The sequence below is a fragment of the Protopterus annectens genome, chromosome 6.part0, assembly GCF_019279795.1.
Source record: "Protopterus annectens isolate FY-2018-M chromosome 6.part0, PAN1.0, whole genome shotgun sequence".
Classification (NCBI taxonomy): Eukaryota; Metazoa; Chordata; order Ceratodontiformes; family Protopteridae; genus Protopterus; species Protopterus annectens.
The window spans coordinates 1409667482-1409686470 of record NC_056737.1 but is presented as its reverse complement, the minus strand read 5'-3'; the positions used below and the strand labels follow the sequence as shown (position 1 = coordinate 1409686470).

At 39.1% G+C, this 18989-nt stretch overlaps 1 protein-coding gene across 1 annotated transcript in view; it reads right to left on the bottom strand.

The window, feature by feature from the left end:
- UBXN4 (UBX domain protein 4) overlaps positions 1-18989 on the bottom strand; it is a 1313764-nt gene that overhangs the window by 1113660 nt on the left and 181115 nt on the right. Inside the window, exon 3 of the mRNA XM_044074960.1 lies at positions 5639-5667. Coding sequence (XP_043930895.1) covers positions 5639-5667 — 29 coding nt within the window. The remainder of the gene's footprint in view (positions 1-5638; positions 5668-18989) is intronic.

The window sequence follows — 18989 nt, the reverse complement described above, 5'->3', positions numbered from 1 at the left end:
GGCAAGACCACAACTGACCATGACATATCCTAGCACTGACACCTGTACATTTGTGACTGGCCTCATAAGAACCAATGCAGAAAAGAGGGATGGTAATAAAAACCAAAATGAAATAGTCAAAAAGGAGAGCAGGCATGGAGCACCTCTATTTATCCCCAATACCACAAGGGAAATGGTCAAAAACGAGGGCAGGCATGGAGCACCTCTATTTATCCCTGTTATCACAAGGGAAGAGAAAAGAAACCATCTAAGCTGCATTGTCAAAAAAGTCCTCATCACCTTCACATAGTCTATGTCTGCTGGGGTAGAGTCACTCAAGCAAGACTTCTGGGATCTGACAGTGTACAAGATGCAAGGGATAGATGCACTGTCTTTTCTCATTAGCCTTAGGGAAGAGAGTCAATAATAATTACAATTAACTTCGAGATGCCAGTAGGAGAATTAGACTCCAAATAATAGTAAATGTAGATAAATCCCCTCCCACCATCACCGCCCTAGGTTTCTTAACAGAAAGTTCTTTAGAAACTTCACCATTAGTAGCACTTTTTTTTTCTCTCCCCTCCTCGCTCTCTTTTTCTGTGAACTTGTCTCAATCATTTTTTTCTATGTTTAAAACAGTTGCGAGACTCTGGGTTGGTCTGTGTCCAAGGAAAAAAAAAACATACTGAGGGTTGGATCCTGAGCCATACTTCCATAAAATCAATTTTGTGTGTGTCCTTCATACTGCTATGAATTCAATTACAAGCTTTGCATTTTAAAGTACTACTCCGCAAGACAAATCACAGATGAGTTATCTTGAGAAAGAAAGACTACATTTTTAAAATGGCCCTTACTATCCATTTATAAAGAAAAGCTACCTACACAAAGCTAGCAATGATAATCAGAAAATTCTGAAACAGCTTGAAAATGACCTAAGAGCCAAACAATGAACCTCACGAATCACTTCAGGCACACTGCAGTAAGTAAGCAGTCAAACACTAAGCAAACATGAACACACTTATTAGTGTTTTTTTTTGTTTGTTTTTCTTTAAATAAGGAACCATTTTCGAAGACAGAAAAAACTAAGCCAAGATGCAGATACAAAGCAAGGAAAAAGCATAAAAATCAAACGTGACATACACAGAAAGGGGGGAAAAAAGACACTGCCCAGAGGATAAAGATCAAACTGACAAAAAAGTGAGAAAAAAATCATAGCTTAGACAGAAGCAGAAACATGAGAGTAATACAACATATAGAAAGTTTTTACATAATTTTTTTTTTTTTTTTCGTCTGTTGCAAGCATTTTGAGTGGAAAGAGATTAGGCTCCAAACCATTACTGGTAAATGGAAATTAGTTGGAACGTTTTAGATGCTAATTCTCCTAGTTAATGAAACTGAATCCCTCATACCAGAGCAGCAATTCAACAACTTGTTTTACTTATTATTTAATTACGTATTTATTTTGGAGACAAGATGACAATCTTTACCGATTACAAACCATTTGTCGTGTGTGATCTACACTGGCAACTTGACTACAGTTTTGGTTGGAGGAGACCAGATTTACTTCTGCAGTATAGTTTAAGACCAGGATGACTATGTCCTTATAAAGAATTAAGGGCACAGTCACATGATGCCAATTAACCAACTGTAAGTCTATTTCGCAATTCCATTTTATAAGGTAGTTTACTTGCATCAGCAGTTCTGTAACACCTATTGCTTTTTCAAGTTTCACCTCATACATGTAGTGACAGTCCAGGTCAGCATGCACATACTGCAGTACATTCAACTCCATGAAGTGCAAAAATAGTATTAACAGGAGTAATGCTCACAGCACGATCATAGCAGTGATAAACTTCGTCACTGGATACACTGACAGCAGCACCCAGAGTGCACAATTAAATCAATAGTAATGACTTCCTCTGATACACTATAACAGCAGCACGTGCAGCAGGATTACACCAGTACTATATGTACCCACAGAATACAACTCCACTAAAAGAATTTAAGCATCTCACATTTTAAAGCACAATAAGTGGTTCACTCCTATTTTCTATGTTGTGATTAAGTTTGAATTATTCCGAATTGTACTAATAAGATCCATCAAAATGTGATCCATCTAAACCAAAGAAACTTCCAAAAGCAAGCTATCTGAAAGGCTACTCTAAGTGTGCACATACACTGGATTGGCTTATTTTTACAGCCCAGGTTTCACCTACACAGTTAACAAATTTTATACTTGCTAGTCTCATATCTAGCCACAGTAGGGTAATGGAAAAAATATTCTAATAGTAAGGCTCAAAGACATCCTGAACATCACTTGGTAGGTAATACAGACTACTTTAAAACAATCTTCTGACTGAGTGACAACAAACTTGCATACAAGCATGTTAGAAGAAACACAGTATATGAGCTAAAGCAAAGCCTCCGACAGTGCCATAGCAGGGATAAGGGGATCATATCCAATGAGAAACTCAGCAATAAGTGAACTGCTGAAGGACTCTGTTTACAGTGCTACTGTTTAGCATACTTCTGATTAAAAATGATGAGCAACCTTCTCCCCTCCATCCACAGAAGAGCACAACATGCAACTTTTTTCATTACCCACTTATTAATCCACATGCTCAGTAATATTCCACTCTCAACTGTCATTTTAAATATTTGTTTCCAAACCCATGATTCCTGCCCCATTTCCACTAATGCTCACCCCCCACTTACTGCCACTGCTGATCATCCATTGTTGGAACATGAAAGCAGGGGAGGTGACATCATACAGTGGTTAGGAAAAGACACAAGTGGCTTAGCTCTATATTTTCCCAAAGCTAACTTTATTAACAGAAAATGGCAAGGTGGGATGGGGAGCACAAAGCAAGTTAATACACAAAGTGAAAAGCAGTGCTGAAATTAGTGTACATTAACACTATTTCACTTATAGTTTCTTTTTCCCCCTTAGCTACTTTGCCACATACTGCACCACTTGGGGGGGAATACAGAGGGACACTTAGATAAGGAAATGAGCCAGTCCATCAATATACGATTCTTCTTGATGACCTGAGCTGAAAGGTTACCAGAAAAAAACTGGCCAGCCCAGAGATGCAGGTGCAAGGCATATGACTGACATGCTGAAAACCCAGGAATCAAGAGGAATGGCACTAAGAGTATGAGACAGGGAGAGAAAGAGTGAGGCAATGGATATTAAGGTCTAGTATCCTTCTCTAGAGGAGGATGCTAGGTGTTCAAAACTGATGTCTTCAGTAAATACCAGAAGTTCTGTAGTTATTTCTTTTCCAGCAGTTTGTCCCAACTGCCTGTCAATCATTAGACCCTTGCCAACTAATCAGCCCACTCATTACCCCATTACCGAATGACACTGATTAGCTAAAATAGGGCCATCATTAAAGCAGCTGTCAGAGATGGTTTGATTCTCTAACCACACTGCACGTCCCAAACTTCTCCAGAGTCTGGCTTACAGTATGTGTGCCAGTGACAAAATGACCCACACATCGGCTGCTGACACAGCCCCTCAGGACTTCCCTGCCCTCCTGAAAAGCACATCTGTGTGATCTTCAATCTCCAGCTCTGACTCCACTGTGGGAGCAAGTGCTTGAATATGTGCCCCCGCACGCACACAGGCACACGCACACATACACGTGCGCGCACACGCACACACACACACACACACACACACACACACACACACACACACACACACACACACACACACATGCGCGCGCACGCACACAGCTCCAACAGATATACCTGAGCCTCTATTCAAACTCTGATCATCCAAGTCTTAGTCATGGCTTTAGCCCTGTACGCCATTGAAGCTGGTTAGGTGTTTTGCAGTTGATATCACTTCCAAAGCTAGGGTGGAACTAATATCTATACATCACACTGCTCATCTTACTGCCATTTACACATTTACAAGTGTTCGTTCTCAGCAATGTTACTCCAATCAATCCAAATACCACACCACAATGAAGCCCATGGACACCAAGACATAGAAATGGTTAGCCAAGTCACAGAAGACAATTACTATGAGAAAACTGGACACACAGAAATAAACTGTAGCAATAACATTACTAGTGAGTAGATAACATTATATATATCTAACCATTAACTTTGCTAGCCAGAGACACCTGGTCAAAACTTTTGCAATGTGTCATACAGAGTTCTGTGGAGTTCTTTGCGTACAGCTTTGGAATCAGTGGAGTTTGACCAGTAGCTCAGGCACTAGCTGGAAATGGCATAAGCAGAAGAATGACAGGGCTTAAGCTTGTTCACCTTTTCTCAAGGGTAAGGATGGAAAGCTTATGTTAAAGTACATGACCCGTGGTAGGATCTGCAGTGATGACCAGGGCTCACAAGAAGGTGCTGTTTTTTTTTTTTTTTTTTTTTTTTTTGGGGGGGGGGGGAACTATGATTACATAGTGTGCACATAAATGGACATCAATCTCAAGGTCCATTGCAGACCAGTCCATTGGCTGATACCGGTGCACCAGCAGGGGATATTATGACTAAAGAAGACTTCCACAATGGCTGCCTGAGTGACAGTTTTCACCCACTAGGTTGTACAGGAATGATAAGTGGCACAGAACTGCATGGTTTGTAAGCAGAATGTGAAACATTACCTACCATGCTACAGGCCAGAGAGCAGTTTGTTTGTAGTGCTTCCAACCCTTTATAAACAAAACAAAAGGTGAATTAAAAGGAATACTGCTACCTCCATTTAGCATAAGGATTTTTTAACTCTCTTAGCTCACTTTTCTCAAACACTATTTTGTATCAAATGCAGAGTTATAAAGACAGCAAGACTGGGTACACAAAAGTAAGCTGAACAGGAAAAAGCAAAGCAAATAGAAAAAACATGAATCCGCAAAAAATGGAAAGTTGATCAAAAACCAAAGTGGCATCAACAATGCAGTGTTCAGATGTACACAGATGGGACATTTCTGTACAAGTCAGCAAGTTCAAGCAGGTATAATCCGAGTTGTTGACATAATTCATAAATTCGCGACATTCGGACTTTGCTCCCTATTATTTTTGGCTTTGTCCAAATTTCTTGTGCCAAGAGATTGACAGGTATGTTGCTCATGTTTCAACAGTACTGGCATGCAAGCTGTCCATCAGGAAAGACTGGCCTCTGGAGGGGACACAAAAACATGGCATCACCATGCTCCACCACCCAAAAGAAGGGCACTGGTCTCAGAGACACGAACACTGAGTGTCTCATGTTGTCCTTCAGCAACCAAGATCAATTCCAAAACAACCAGCTGATGTGATGTCAGACAAAATACTAGTGTCAAAAATCCAATTATGGCCAAATACAAACTATTGTCTGGGCACCTGGTGTTAACTTGCAAAAAAGTAGTTTTCAAACAGAACTTATCACACTGCAATGAAAAATGTCTGCCTGTCTGGTTCCAATGCTGCTTTACACAGCAAAACTGCTATGCAACCTACAAAATTAAAAGTTGTTGTGAAAAGTTTTCTAAGATGATACTTTGTCAATAAATTCAGTCAACTTACCATATGAAGGAGGTACTTGCTCAAAACTCCTTTAAAACCTTGAAAAAAACTCTAGATTAGCCACATCTTTCACAGCAGTATGTAGCCAACAAAAAAAAAAATCAAACTAAAATATCAAGTTTATAAAGGATACAGATTTGTGAAAACTGGATACACGTTTCACTGTGGAGAAAAGATACACAATTAGCACAACTACATTATTTTCATTTCACAGTTTTGCTACCTGAAGTGACTGTAGCACTAGCACAAGATTCTACAACAATAGTTTTGATTAAATTACCACAATGCACTATAACTCCATGAAAGCAAATTACAAAGCAGTCACTTTTCCAACAACTGCAAAGTGCGCCACAACAAAAATAAGTACATTATCAAGTAAATTCCAATTACAAGTTTTACACACTATAGGTTAATGTTGTTGTTGTCTTTCGGCTTTTCCCGGTTAGGGGTCGCCACAGCGGAACTCCGGTCCGCTAATGATTGGCAGTATATTTTGACGAATGCCGAGGTGCCAGCTCGATGTTCAACCTTCAACGAAGGCACACCCATTTACGCATGTCTTTTGAACGCCCACCCAACCGTGGGGAGGACATGCAGACTCCACACAGAAGGTACTCCCCGCACTCCAGCTGAGAGTCGAACTGGAGAACCTCTTGCTGTGAGGCAACAACTCTACCGCTGCATCACCGCGGATGTCTAGCAAGAAAAGTACTGCATAAAATAAAACTCCAAGATGACACATAGCTTAGAGATTAAATACAAGAGTTACATGTCACTTTTTTAAAATTTGATTTTCCTTAAAAAGCAGCAGCGATTTTAAGCTTTGGACATATGGCTTTTATGATCCACTTGGAGATTTTTAGGGAGAAAGAGATGAATGTGACAGCACTGGAAGCCCTACTAAACAATCTTTTAGCATTCTCTCAAAGATAATTTCTTCCACTGCCCCACTGCAAACTTCAGCATCAATACTCTGGATCACCCCATAAACTTAACCCCTACAAAACAGCAATGCAGAGAGTACATACAAAGTTGATGTCTCTCAGGAAGGCAAATTTCTCTTTTTTGCTTTGTAGTGATTTTTAGAACTAAAGAATTCTTATGAAACATAAGTGTAATAATGCCATTAAAAATTGTAGAAATTTCACCATGAAAATCACCCCACCTGCCAATCAAGATTATCTCCTTCCATTCAATTACTACCAAACTGCCACCATCTCTAACCTTGTTCAGAGTGCTAAGGCCTGCTCCAAACACCTTTCTGCCCCTTATGCACCCTCCAATTCATCTTTCAACACACAATCACAAACCTTTTTCCTTTCTTCTATTCAATTCCTCACCTTCTTTCGCACTTAAACCAATTAACATTTATGACACCAATGAAAGTACAATTGTGTTAAGTAAACTTACCAAAACATTAGATGTTTAAATGATCCCTGCAGTAGCCTACATGAGATGCATCCTGCATACCATACAACAGCCAACCAGCTTCCGAAGCTTTACGGCACTTTCTATGTAACCAAGCCGTTAAATCTGCTTGAGTTGAGCTGGCTAAAGGACAGGTTTACACACCAAGCCCTTCAAAGCTTTAATACCAACAGAGAGAGGGAGGCTGATCCCTGAGAGGGTGTTATTAGGAACAACAAAAAAACAAAAGTCCACACCCTGGCATAAAAACACACTAAAAAAAAAAAAATAAAAGGAATGGAAGAAGGGAGCACTTATTGCAGCAGTAATCATTTGAGCATCTACTATTTTACATATATATTACAAGTTACATATACAACTGTACTATGTTAATCATTACAATTACTGCTGCAGAAGCCCAAGCTATATAGATAGATTTCCATAGCTCAGAGCAACTGGGAGGTGGAAGAAGGGTCCAGGAGCTCCTAGCAATGGTCATAGAAAAAGCCTGACCTACATGTGGAAAGAGAATCTATCTTGTAAGTCCTTTCTAAAAGTATGTATAGAGGATCAAGTTGCTGCTTTCAGAATCCAATCCTTTCCAAAAAGCGATAGATGAGCCAAGGCCCTGGGAGAGTGTGCCTTGACATGGCCTGGAATAATTTTGTTATTCCAGATGGAATAACAAAAGGAATAGCCCAAGAAAACCAATTGGGAGTAACCTGTTTTAACACAGGTTGTCCCTTCTTCATATCTTCACAAGAAATGAACAACTGATGAGAAGTTCTGAAAGGTTTTGTTCTGTCAGGACAGTAGCAGAGTTAAAACTTCCAGAGTAATTTTTTGGAGGTGTACCATATTGTCAGATGTGCATACAGAATCATCTTCATATTGCATTAGGGTTGCCTGTTATGTATGCGTATATATAGAGGGTGTTGGTGAAAATGCTAGAGAGGAGGGGACCAAGGGTAGAGTCTTGGGGTACACTGGTAGTGATGGTGGTGACTAGGAGGTAAGCGTGGAATGCCATTTTACTGACTGATCCCTATTGCATACGTAGCTTTTGAACCACAGCAGGGCAGGCTGATGGAGATCTACTGAGGCCATTTGAAGTAGAAGATTGCTGTGACAAACTGTATCGAAGACTTTAGACAAGTTTAGAAATAAGGAAAGAGTAGTTTGTAGTTATCTGTAGTTTTATTGACAGTATCCATGTGCTGTTATTTCTTGCTTTATTAACAGTAATCTATGTAAGTTAGAAAGGCAGTGTGAGTACTATGGGAAGGAAAGAAGCCATGTTGTGTAGGGGATAGGAGTTCTTCCTGCAGGAGATAGTCTAGCATTGTTTTTGAATATTTTTTTTTTTGGCAAGGGGAGAACATTGCTATAGGTCTAAAGTTAATAATGTCTGTTGAACTTCCTCCTTTGTGCAGAGGGATAAAGTGACTTTTTCCAAAAAGAGGGAGCGTGGGATTCCTAGACTGACTTATTTATAAGAATTGAGACAGGATAGGCAATGCTATTGGCTGCTATTTTAAGGTACTAGCTTGGAAGGTCATCAGCTAAAGAAGAGCACGGTTTAAGTTTAAGAGTAGTTTTATATAGTACGTGGGTACAGGTTTGAAGGTGAAAATGGATGCAGTGAGATGTGGCTGTTTGGCACGGCTGGGATTAGATGTTGAGGAATCCTTGGTTAGAGATTCTACACTATCTTACAGTTGAACTGTAATGTAATTTTGAGTGGTGACTTATCGGGAGAGGGTTTTGGATTGTATTTTTATAGCCAGGATATACGATTTCTTTAAATGATGTCCAAATTGTTTAAGTTCATGTTTATTATTATTCTGAAAGTTATTAGTGTATAAAAAAAGTCTGGGTCAGTGGCTGTACAAGCCCAGTACCCTGTCGTCAGTGCGGCTCTGATAATACCCATTTGTCATCTTTTAATAACCTCCTCAGCCTTAGATCCAAAAGAACATCATGCTGAACAGGGGCATCTAATAATTTAGCCTTAACCTGTTCAGGTAAAAAGCATCAAAACCACAATGCAAGCTATGTTTGTTCAGTTGTTCAGTTGCATGCAATACATCCTGTAGTTCCTTATCTTCTGCACATGCAGGAAATTGCTGATACTTAAACATGCAGCCTTAGAACCCTGAGATATAGTTTCAGGATCTGCAGAAGGATTCTTAAATAAGAACAAATGAGACTCAGGAACCCTATAAAACCTATCAGGCTTAGAGGGAGCAGGAGGCATGGAATCAGGATTCAAATTAGCCTCAGAAAAGCATCATCCACAATGTCAAGAACAGGAGGGATAGCCAAAGGCCTATGTTGAGGAAGAAGAAGGAATTCTCTAAGCCTCTTCTTGGAAGCAGAATAATCATAAGGAGGAAAAGAATATTCCTGATCAGAGGAAGAGACAGAAGATATAGAAGCCTGGTCAGAGAAGGTCCTGCAGCAGATAAAATAGAAAATCTTTATGAGGTATTTGTTTCTGACATTGGAGGAACAAGAAAGAAACATGATGAACATCAGAACTTCATCAGACCATCAAAGCTCTAAAATAAATCATCTATTTGAACAAAAACTGTAATTGTCACATGCAATTTACCACGAATCAAAATGTCTAATTAACTCAAACTGATATTTAACCACTGTTTTAAATACTTGGCTATCTAAAAAAATATATGCATAAAATTTATACCAAAATATAAGACAATAACCTGCATCACATTTTTAAAAACAATTTAATACCAATGCATTCATTTAAACTAGGATATTTCTCTGCTTAAAAGGCTGCCAATGAACTTCTTTACATTCAAACATACTACTAAAATCACCCCAGTCTAATTTTACATACAAACCCAATGATATGTGGCAGTTGGATGATGATGGTACTATGGAGGCTATATGTAAATTTTATATTTATGACTTGGAATCTAAATTATTTAAACTGAAAAGCTTGTAATATAAGAACTTGTATATCGAACATTGTATTCATATCAAGCAAGTTCTGAATGGCTTTCATATTTTTAAACTTCTTAAAGGGATCAAAAATGGTAACCTATATCATTCTTTAGCTGAACTTTTTAATAATACTGGGCTTATTTTGTTGAGACATTTAGATGATTACAATGTGTCCAAATTAGAGGTCTTATGTAAATATGTAACAGACATGGATACAAGTATTAAAAACAATTGTTATTTTAATCGTTGATCAGCTACATATAATGTCATTCCAGCAAAGGTCGACAGACATGTTGCTACAATAACAGCACAGAAGCAAAAGAAATTAAAGGAAGATGCTGAGAGTTATTTAGCGTATCCATTACCATATAATACTGGTATGAAATTCAGGGAAGCGAATGTTAATTGTACTGGTTCCAGTTTGGTTAATTCGCAAGTTCTCACTACTTTTCCTAAAGATTATCCTGCTCACACACCACTCTTATACAATATGCTGATGACTCAACTATCATCTCCACATCTGAATCTTCCTGAACTACTCTCCCTCACTCAAGAATCTCTACACTCAGTTGAAATATGGCTCACTACCAATGAAATACTGCTTAACCCTAACAAAACTAAACTCCTACTCTTTCTTCCTAAATCTCTCCAAAACCTCAAACCCTCCTTCAGTCTCCTCTCTAAATAACACTACTATCAAAGTTGAATCTCACACTAAACTCCTTGGTATTTACATAGATGATGAACTTAAATTTGACATCCACATCAACAACTGTATTAAAAAGACACACTAAAAACTCAGGACTACTTTATAGGAACAAAATCTTCCTAACTCCAGAATCTAGATTGTCCTTAGCTCAAGCCTACCTACTCCCCACCCTACTATATATATGCTGCCCCAGTATTTACCAACCTCCAAAAGAACCTACCAAACTTGATCGCATTTACAATAAGATAGCTAGATTTGGCAGTAATCTCCATCGATCACACCACTGCCTTCCCTTAAAAAAAAACTTCACTGGCTTGAATTTCAACATCGGCTCCTCCTACTACAGCTCCACCTGACCCACTCTATCCTTCACCAACCACTAGCTTGTCCATCTCTGGCAAACCTCATCTCCCCCTATATTCCTACTCATGACCTACATAGCTCTGACCAACTCTTCCTGCAAATTTCCAAACCTAACAAATCCACTGGCAAAATACTTTATAGTCAGTCACCTCTGTTTGGAACAAACTTCCTCTCCACATCGCTCACTTAACACAACTGGTTTTAAAAATAGCATTAAAGAAATTTCTGCTTAACTCCTGGATATGCTGCTGCAATGACTTCACTTGAATGCTACCTCATCTGCTGCTACCCTATTTCTCCTTTAACCTTTCTTGTTCCCTCATCTTATCCCCTATCTATGGAGTAACATAACCTTCTGTTCAGACTATTCCTAGTCCACTTACTGTCCTCCAGTCATTTCATCTTCTACCTTAGTCTAGTCAAGAACAAATGTATCCGGATTTTTTTTCTCTAGGCTTACTTTTTTACTCAATAATGAGAGGACTCTTAACCTGATTTCTGTGTGCCATAACTTCTCTTTAATCCATGTTGTTACATTTACTGTTTTATGTTTCTTTGTTATAAGTATGTATTTCTCAAATATTGTATGATGTTTTTTGATTCTAGCCATGTACAAGACAAAAATCTTACTCCTCCAATTGTTTAATGCTCTCTGTATTTCTAACTTTTTTTGCTTTCTGCAATGGAGCTTTTCTCCTCGGGTCTCTGCTGAAAAAGGGTATACTGCCCAGCCAGACAAACCTGGTTAACAAATGCCAAATAAATAATTAAATAAAAACAGATTTTAATCATGAATTTCCCCAATGGCTACACATTCCCATAATACCGAGGGTGTTTATAATAAAATTAATCTTGGCGATTGTCTTAGCCGAATAGATGAAGATTCTTTTCATCTAGATTCCAATCAATCAAATCAAGGGGCAACTGCACCTATCACAGCCAAGGGCAGATCGAAGATGAGAGGAAGAGGACAACACATGAGGAATTAACTTGCCCTCTATATTTAATACAAGTTCTCAACAGTTATCTATGAATCACATTAAAGTACTAGACAAAGGATTTTCCTTTATTCTGGCCAAGCGGGTTTATCTCGTACAGCTAGAAATCTGAATCTAAAATTTATATTAAATGATGTACACAGATTCAGTCATGGTGATGTTCATATTTTGTGTAAAAAGCACCTAGAATCCCACTTCGCACAGCACATTAAATGTGTTTCAGAATGCCTGCATAAATAATTTTAAAGACATTCTAAATAGTAAAATCATTAAGAAATTTAAACTATATATGCTGCTTTAAATGATCTTAAAAATAATAAGCAGTTAAGAATTATGCGGACTGATAAAGGTAATGGTATAGTATTAATGGATGTTGATAGATATACTGATTATATTAATAACCAGTTATCAGCTGTTAGCTGTTACAAATTAGTACCTAGATATTTTATGTTAGAACAATTTACTAAAGTGAATGTCATTTTATTTGACCTTGTAACAAACACAAGGTTTTATGGATTATAATATATATGAATTTTTGAAAAATAACCATCCTAAAATAGAGGTCATATCTGGCATCCCAAAGATTCATAAGGATGTTATTAATCCTCCTTTTAGGGCAATTGTCTCAGTACATATTAGTAAGACTGAGTTTACAGCAATGTATTTGGATTTGATCCTTAACCATGTGGTGCAAAATTCACAGTATTCTTTACAAGACTCTTGAATCTATTTGGACCTTTTCTGTAATCATCAATTTACAGGACCTAAAACTATACTGACTACTATTAATGTAGTTTCTTTATACACTGCTAATACTTGAGACACTAGTATTAATTTTGTACACATATACCTAAGCAAGTTTACATCTTTTAGGAATACCCAGATTAATACTATTTGGTTATTACTTGAAGTGGCATTAGCCAATATATTTATGTTTCATGACAAAATGTATCAAAAATAAAAAAGTGTTGCTATGGGTGCCAAAATGGGGTTATTTTTGAAGCTATAAATGACGGTGCATATTTCTTAAAATGCACTACTGGTACTAAAGGTTTACCTGTGAATTTTTTTGATCTGGTAATTATTATGGATAAAGTTAATCAACTATTTCATAGTCAATAGCTTCGTAACCCCATATTTGTCAATTATTTACATTTTGCCAGTACGCGTCCTAAACTCATGAAATGCAAAATAGTTAAGAGGGCAGTTTATTCAACTTAGCAGGTTAATTAGTACTGAGGATGATGATTTCATTAATGAGATGAATATGATAAAAACATTACTCACAAGTCAGGGGTATCATACTACTTGGCTTAATATTATTTCAGATGAAATTAAAATGAAGAAGGCTGACACATTTCCACCAATTCTTAAGGCAAAAAATTAAGAACCAAGATAAAAAAACATTTCGTAATTCCTTTGCCTTGCCCATTAGCATTGACATAATTAGAAAACTGTTCTAAGTGGTAAAGATCTAGCTAATGTAGTTGGTACTGTTTCTTCCTTTATATATAAAAAAAAAATAATAGTTTGTCATGATTTTTGAGTACATTAGATTAAACTAAAGACAGTTCCTAGCAAGTGTGGCCCTTTTGGCACTTATAGTTGACAAATGTGTAAACAATATAGATCATATCTCTCAATTGGAAACATCAAAAATCTGGACAATGACCCACGAAAAATAGGCACGACTGGCCAAAAATACGTACACTGATTGACATATAATTTCCGTACATACTTGTGCAACTCCAATGGAACTGTGGGATACCAACAAACATTCAAACTGAAGAACAGATAAAATATTAAACACAAAACATAACCAGAACAATAGTGTAGTTATATTAACATTTGAAATTGTATCAAACCTTAACATTGTGTAAAACATTAAAATACAATTTTCTTTTATAAAAATAAATGAACTGCTACGCACACTCAAAGAACCTCAGAGTCGGTGACTGGAGTATGAATGAATAGTTAGACTTAAAAAGGCTAATAGTAAATACTAGTTTCTTAACAGCACAGAAAAAAAAGGGTTCTGAAATTCAGTATTAACTGTTCCAACTCTAACGGAACCTTTAGAACAAGAGTCATCACTTTTACACAAGGTTCCCCTTTGTATACTTGCAACACTGAACTGCAAACTGTCCATTTTCTCCTGTACTGCCAAGCCCCCTATATTTCTTCATATTCCTTTTCTATCCAGAATCTTACATTTTCCTTTATATAAGCTGCTACACCTTCCTATGCCTTGTATAGAACATATAGCAAGAAACGATCACTCAGGTACCACTCTCCGTTTACATCTCCCCATGCTTCTTTCACTGTTATAATATCTAGGTTTCCCAGTAGTGGGGTAGCTTATAGTTCCTCCATCCCTTCCCTAGGTTCTTGGTATTTATTCCCCTCCAGTCCTCATCCTAATCATTTTCCTTCTTTCTTTCTCAGCTTTACTTATCTAGTCCCTTTCTCTAACACTGATGAGAGCATGTCTCATTCCCATCCTCCATCTCTGTTTATTTTAAAAGAATATCTTCCCTAATATAGTTCTCCAGCCAATCCATCAAGTCTAGATCGTTACTATGTAGAAGTGTATCTTGTTCGTGGCATACAAGATCCACTTTCCTATTTATTTCTTCAGTCCCCTACAACAGTGAATTCCAACTGTTGAGATCTCTGAATGTTTTTTTTAGTTTTCTGAAACAAACAGCCTTTAATACAGATAGTATGTCTGAAAAAAACTAATTCTTGTAGTCTTCTTACTAAAGCCTATCAGTTTCATCACCTGCTTTTGGTCACTTCAGCCACTGCTTCTTAGAATTTATCTTAATGCAAACTGTTACATGTGTTGTCTCTGTTAATTTGACTGCTACTTTTGTCATCGTATGCTAAGTTCTCCCTAGTATGAAACCTGGAACTGCTTGGGTACTACATACAGCTGTTCTTACCTCAACACTGTTCCATAAAATATTTCTCATACAGCAGTCCTCTTCCCTTTCTCTATTCTTTTTTTTCACAGTCTAGTTGCATTTCCTTTTTCATCCATCTTCCTTACATGTCTTTCTCTAGAATTGGATGACCATGTTATAGATTAAGGACCCCCTGAGGATTAAGGGAAGTTGGTCTCCATCAGAAAACCAGACTGGTGTAGTTTTACTAGGTAAGCTCTTCAAACATTTCTCTTTCATAATGCCTGTTGATCCTAACATACAGTACTCTGTGTAAACAATACATTTTCACTATAGTACAGTTTTGTACCTACCATAAATGTAGATGTTCGAGTGTTCACCCTGCTGCAGTCATCACACTTGGGTTATCCTGTCATCAGGCGGTCCTGCAGTCGGCCGGATTTCCAAAGTCTTGGTCCGACGTCGGTTACTGTCTCCTCATCCCGGACGTCAGTGCGCCAGGGGTACATATACTGCAACCGACGCCATTTTCTTCAGTTTTTCTTGCCCCAGATGTCAGGTGCTCCAAAAAGGTGATCAAAATTAGTACCAAATGGTGTGAACACTGTACAAACACAAAATCCCTTCAGCTATAAGCAAATACATCAGTAAGGCATAGCAGAGATTTATCCAGAAGATCAGAGGGGTTGGAGGGAGGGTAACCTGGACTGCAGCAGGGTGAACACTCGAACATCTACATTTATGGTAGGTACAAAACTGCACTATGTTCATCGTGTTACCCTGCTGCAGTCATCACACTTGGGTTGAGTCCCAAAGCTAAGAAAGGGTGGAGGTATCATAGAGGGTTAGTGGAGGCAATGAGGCCCTGCAGAACTGCAGTGGCAAAGCCCGTCCTGGACTTAGAATAAAGAGGTAAGTGATAGTGTTTGGTGAAGGTGTGTACTGAACTCCCAAGTTGCAGCTTCTAAAATTTCCTTGGTAGAAACCCCTCTGAGAAAGGCTGTAGAGGTAGCTGTTGCCCTGGTAGAGTGGGATCTAATGGTAGGAGGAACTGGTTTCCCATGATGGGTATAACAGAACTGTATGCAATGGCCTATCCATTTAGAAATGGTTTGTTTGGATATAGCCCTCCCTTGAGAAGCTGTAGCATAGGATACAAAGAGCTGGTCAGTTTTTCTGAAAGCCTTAGTTTTGTCCAAGTAGTATGAAGCTGCCTGTGAATGTCCAAGGAATGCAAGAGTCTCTCACCTTTGTTCTGTGGATTGGGAAAGAAAGTGGGTAGATGGATGGTTTGATTTAAAGCTACACTGGAAACCACCTTAGGCATGAAGGAAGGATTAGTTTGTAGAGAAACTCTGTCTTGATGAAAAATGAGGAAAGGTTCCACTGCCATTAGTGCCTGTAGTTCTGAGACTCTCCTAGCAGACGTTATTGCCAGGAGCAGGGCAGTCTTCCAAGATAGGAACTGAAGGTCTGCAGAGAAAGCTGGTTCAAAGGGAGGTAACGTTAGTTTTTCCAGAACAAAGTTGAGGTCCCATGTTGGTGTAGGAGCTCTTCTAGGTGGTCTAATGTTTTTTGCCCCTCTGAGGAACTGCTTTAGAAGAGGATGTGAAAATAAAGGTGGGTTTGTGTCGTAGTGAGCTGAAATAGCTGAAGCATGGATTTTAATTGAGGAGAAGGAAAGTCCTTTGTGCAACATCTCTGCTAAATACTGCAGAATGTGAGGCATATGAGGCCGAGTTGTGTCTTGGCCTTTAGATTGGTTCCAGGCAGAAAACCTTTTCCATTTGTCCGAGTAAGCCTTCCTGGTGCTTGGCCTCCTGGCTTCCAAAATAACATCCAGAACTGCTTGTGAAAGAGGGCCTGGTTGGATGTTTAAAAGATTTGCCTTGCAGCCAGGTTTAAGGTTTTTAGCTGGCTGTGTAGAATCTGTTTGTTTTGCTGCGTGAGCAAATGAGGTATTTGAGGCAATATCCATGGTGGGCTGTGAGCCATATTCTTCAATAGCGGGTACCAGTGCTGGCGTGGCCAGTCTGGGGCTATGAGAATCAGTCGAGGTTTCTCCTTTTTGACCTTCAAAAGAACCTTTGTGAGAAGAGGCAATGGAGGAAAGGCATATGCTGTCAAGTTTTTCCAACTGAAGGAGAGAGCGTCCACTTTCCAAGCTTGATGGTGGAATGTCCTTGTACAAAATTTTGTCAGTTGGTAGTTTTGAGGACTGGCAAACAGGTCTATATTTGGTAGGCCCCATTTTTGAGTTATCATTGTAAATGTTTGTGGGTCTAGCTTCCACTCGTGGGGATCTTTGATGTTTCTGCTTAGGTCGTCTGCCAATGTGTTTTTCTGTCCTGGCAGGAATTGAGCTTGTAACTGGACTTGGTAGGCCAGAGCTGTGTTCCATAAGATTATTGCTTGCCTGCAAAGAGGGTAGGAATGTGTGCCCCCTTGTTTGTTTATGTACCACATTACTGTGGTGTTGTCCGTCTTTATTGCCAGCTGTCCTGGATGTAGTAGATCCTTTAAGGCTGTCAGAGCTTTCTGTACAGCTAGCATCTCTTTTTGATTTATGTGCAGTTTTCTTTGTTCTGCAGTCCATAGGCCTTGAATGCATTGCCCTGCCATGTGTGCCCCCCCAGGCATAGTCTGAAGCATCTGTTGTGATAGTTTGCCTGGTTGGGGGCAAGGTGAAAGGCTGACCCTTGTTGAGGTGACATGCCTGTGCCCACCACAGAAATTCCTGTTGAAGGCAGGGTATGAGAGATATCACTGTGTTCAAGCTGTGGCTGTGTTGAGACCATACACTTTTTAGGTACCACTGTAATTTCCTTAGTTTTTCAAATGGTATTATCAGAATGCAAAATGCAATGAAGCCCAAAGCCTGCAGAATTTTTCTTGAAGTTAATTGGGTCTTTGTTGCCATTGCCTTGAAATATTGAGTCAATTGTAGTTGCTTGTCTGGTGTAAGATAAGCCTTCTGGGCCGTTGTGTCCAAGCTGGCACCCAGGAATGTCATTTTTTGTGAGGGTACTAGTTTTGACTACTTTTCGTTTACTGTGTACCCCAGACAATTTAGTAGATGCTTCACAAAAGTCAGATGATGTAAGAGAATGTCTTTTCTTTCTGCTTAGATGAGGCAGTCGTCCAGGTATGGATATATTTGAATTCCTCTTTGTCTGCAGTATGCAATTACTGGTGCCAAAGGGCAGTGCAGAGAGTTGGTAATGGGTTGAACCTGCAATGAAACGGAGGTATCTTCTGCAACTTTGTCTGATAGGGACATGCAGGTATGCCTCCTTGAGGTCCAACGTTACCAGTCTTGTAAGTAAGTGTTTAGAATTGAAAGATCCAGAATTGGTCTCCAAGCATTGTCCTTTCTGGGTACTAGAAAGAGCCTTGAGTAAAATCCTTGGCCTTGCCGTTGAATGGCTCTCGTGGCCATGAGAGCTGTAATTTGTTTTTGTGCCTCTGCCCTTTGATTTAGTGGCAGGTTTGGCATTCCTCTTTTCATTGGCAAGGTGTGAAAGTGGAATCTGTATCCTCGTAAAATTATGTCTAGGACCCATTTGTCCTTTGTGACCATGCGCCAGTTGTCTGCAAAAAGTGCTAGTTTTCCCCCCAAGGGGGCTGACAAAAGAGCTTTGTTTGGCCAGTTGAGGTGCAAGTCATTGAGTTTGCCTTCTGGTGGGTTGAGACCTGTCTTCTCCTTTCTGGGTTGGAGTGCCCCATTGGCGAGGTTTATACTGGGCTTGTGGTTGTCCTCTGCCCCTTGGGCGGCTGCATTTACCCCTCTGAGGTCTGTCAGTGGCTGGAAAGGACCAATTTTTTGTTGGCCAGTTTCTGCTGAAGCGAGGGGGTTGTACTTGTAGGAAATCTTTGACTGTCTGCATTGATTTCACCTCATCTTCCATTTTCTTTAAAACTTCTTCTGCTTTAACTCCAAAAAGAACATCCTGCTGTAAGGGTGCATCAAGTACTTTTGCATTAACATGATCAGGTAGACTTTGTTCCTTTAACCAGGCATGCCTACGTATAACTGATCCAGTGACAGCTGCTCTGCAGGAGGCCTCCAAAGAATCAAACCCACATTGTAAGGTATGTTTGCCCACCTGCTCGGTGGCGTGCAACAAATCC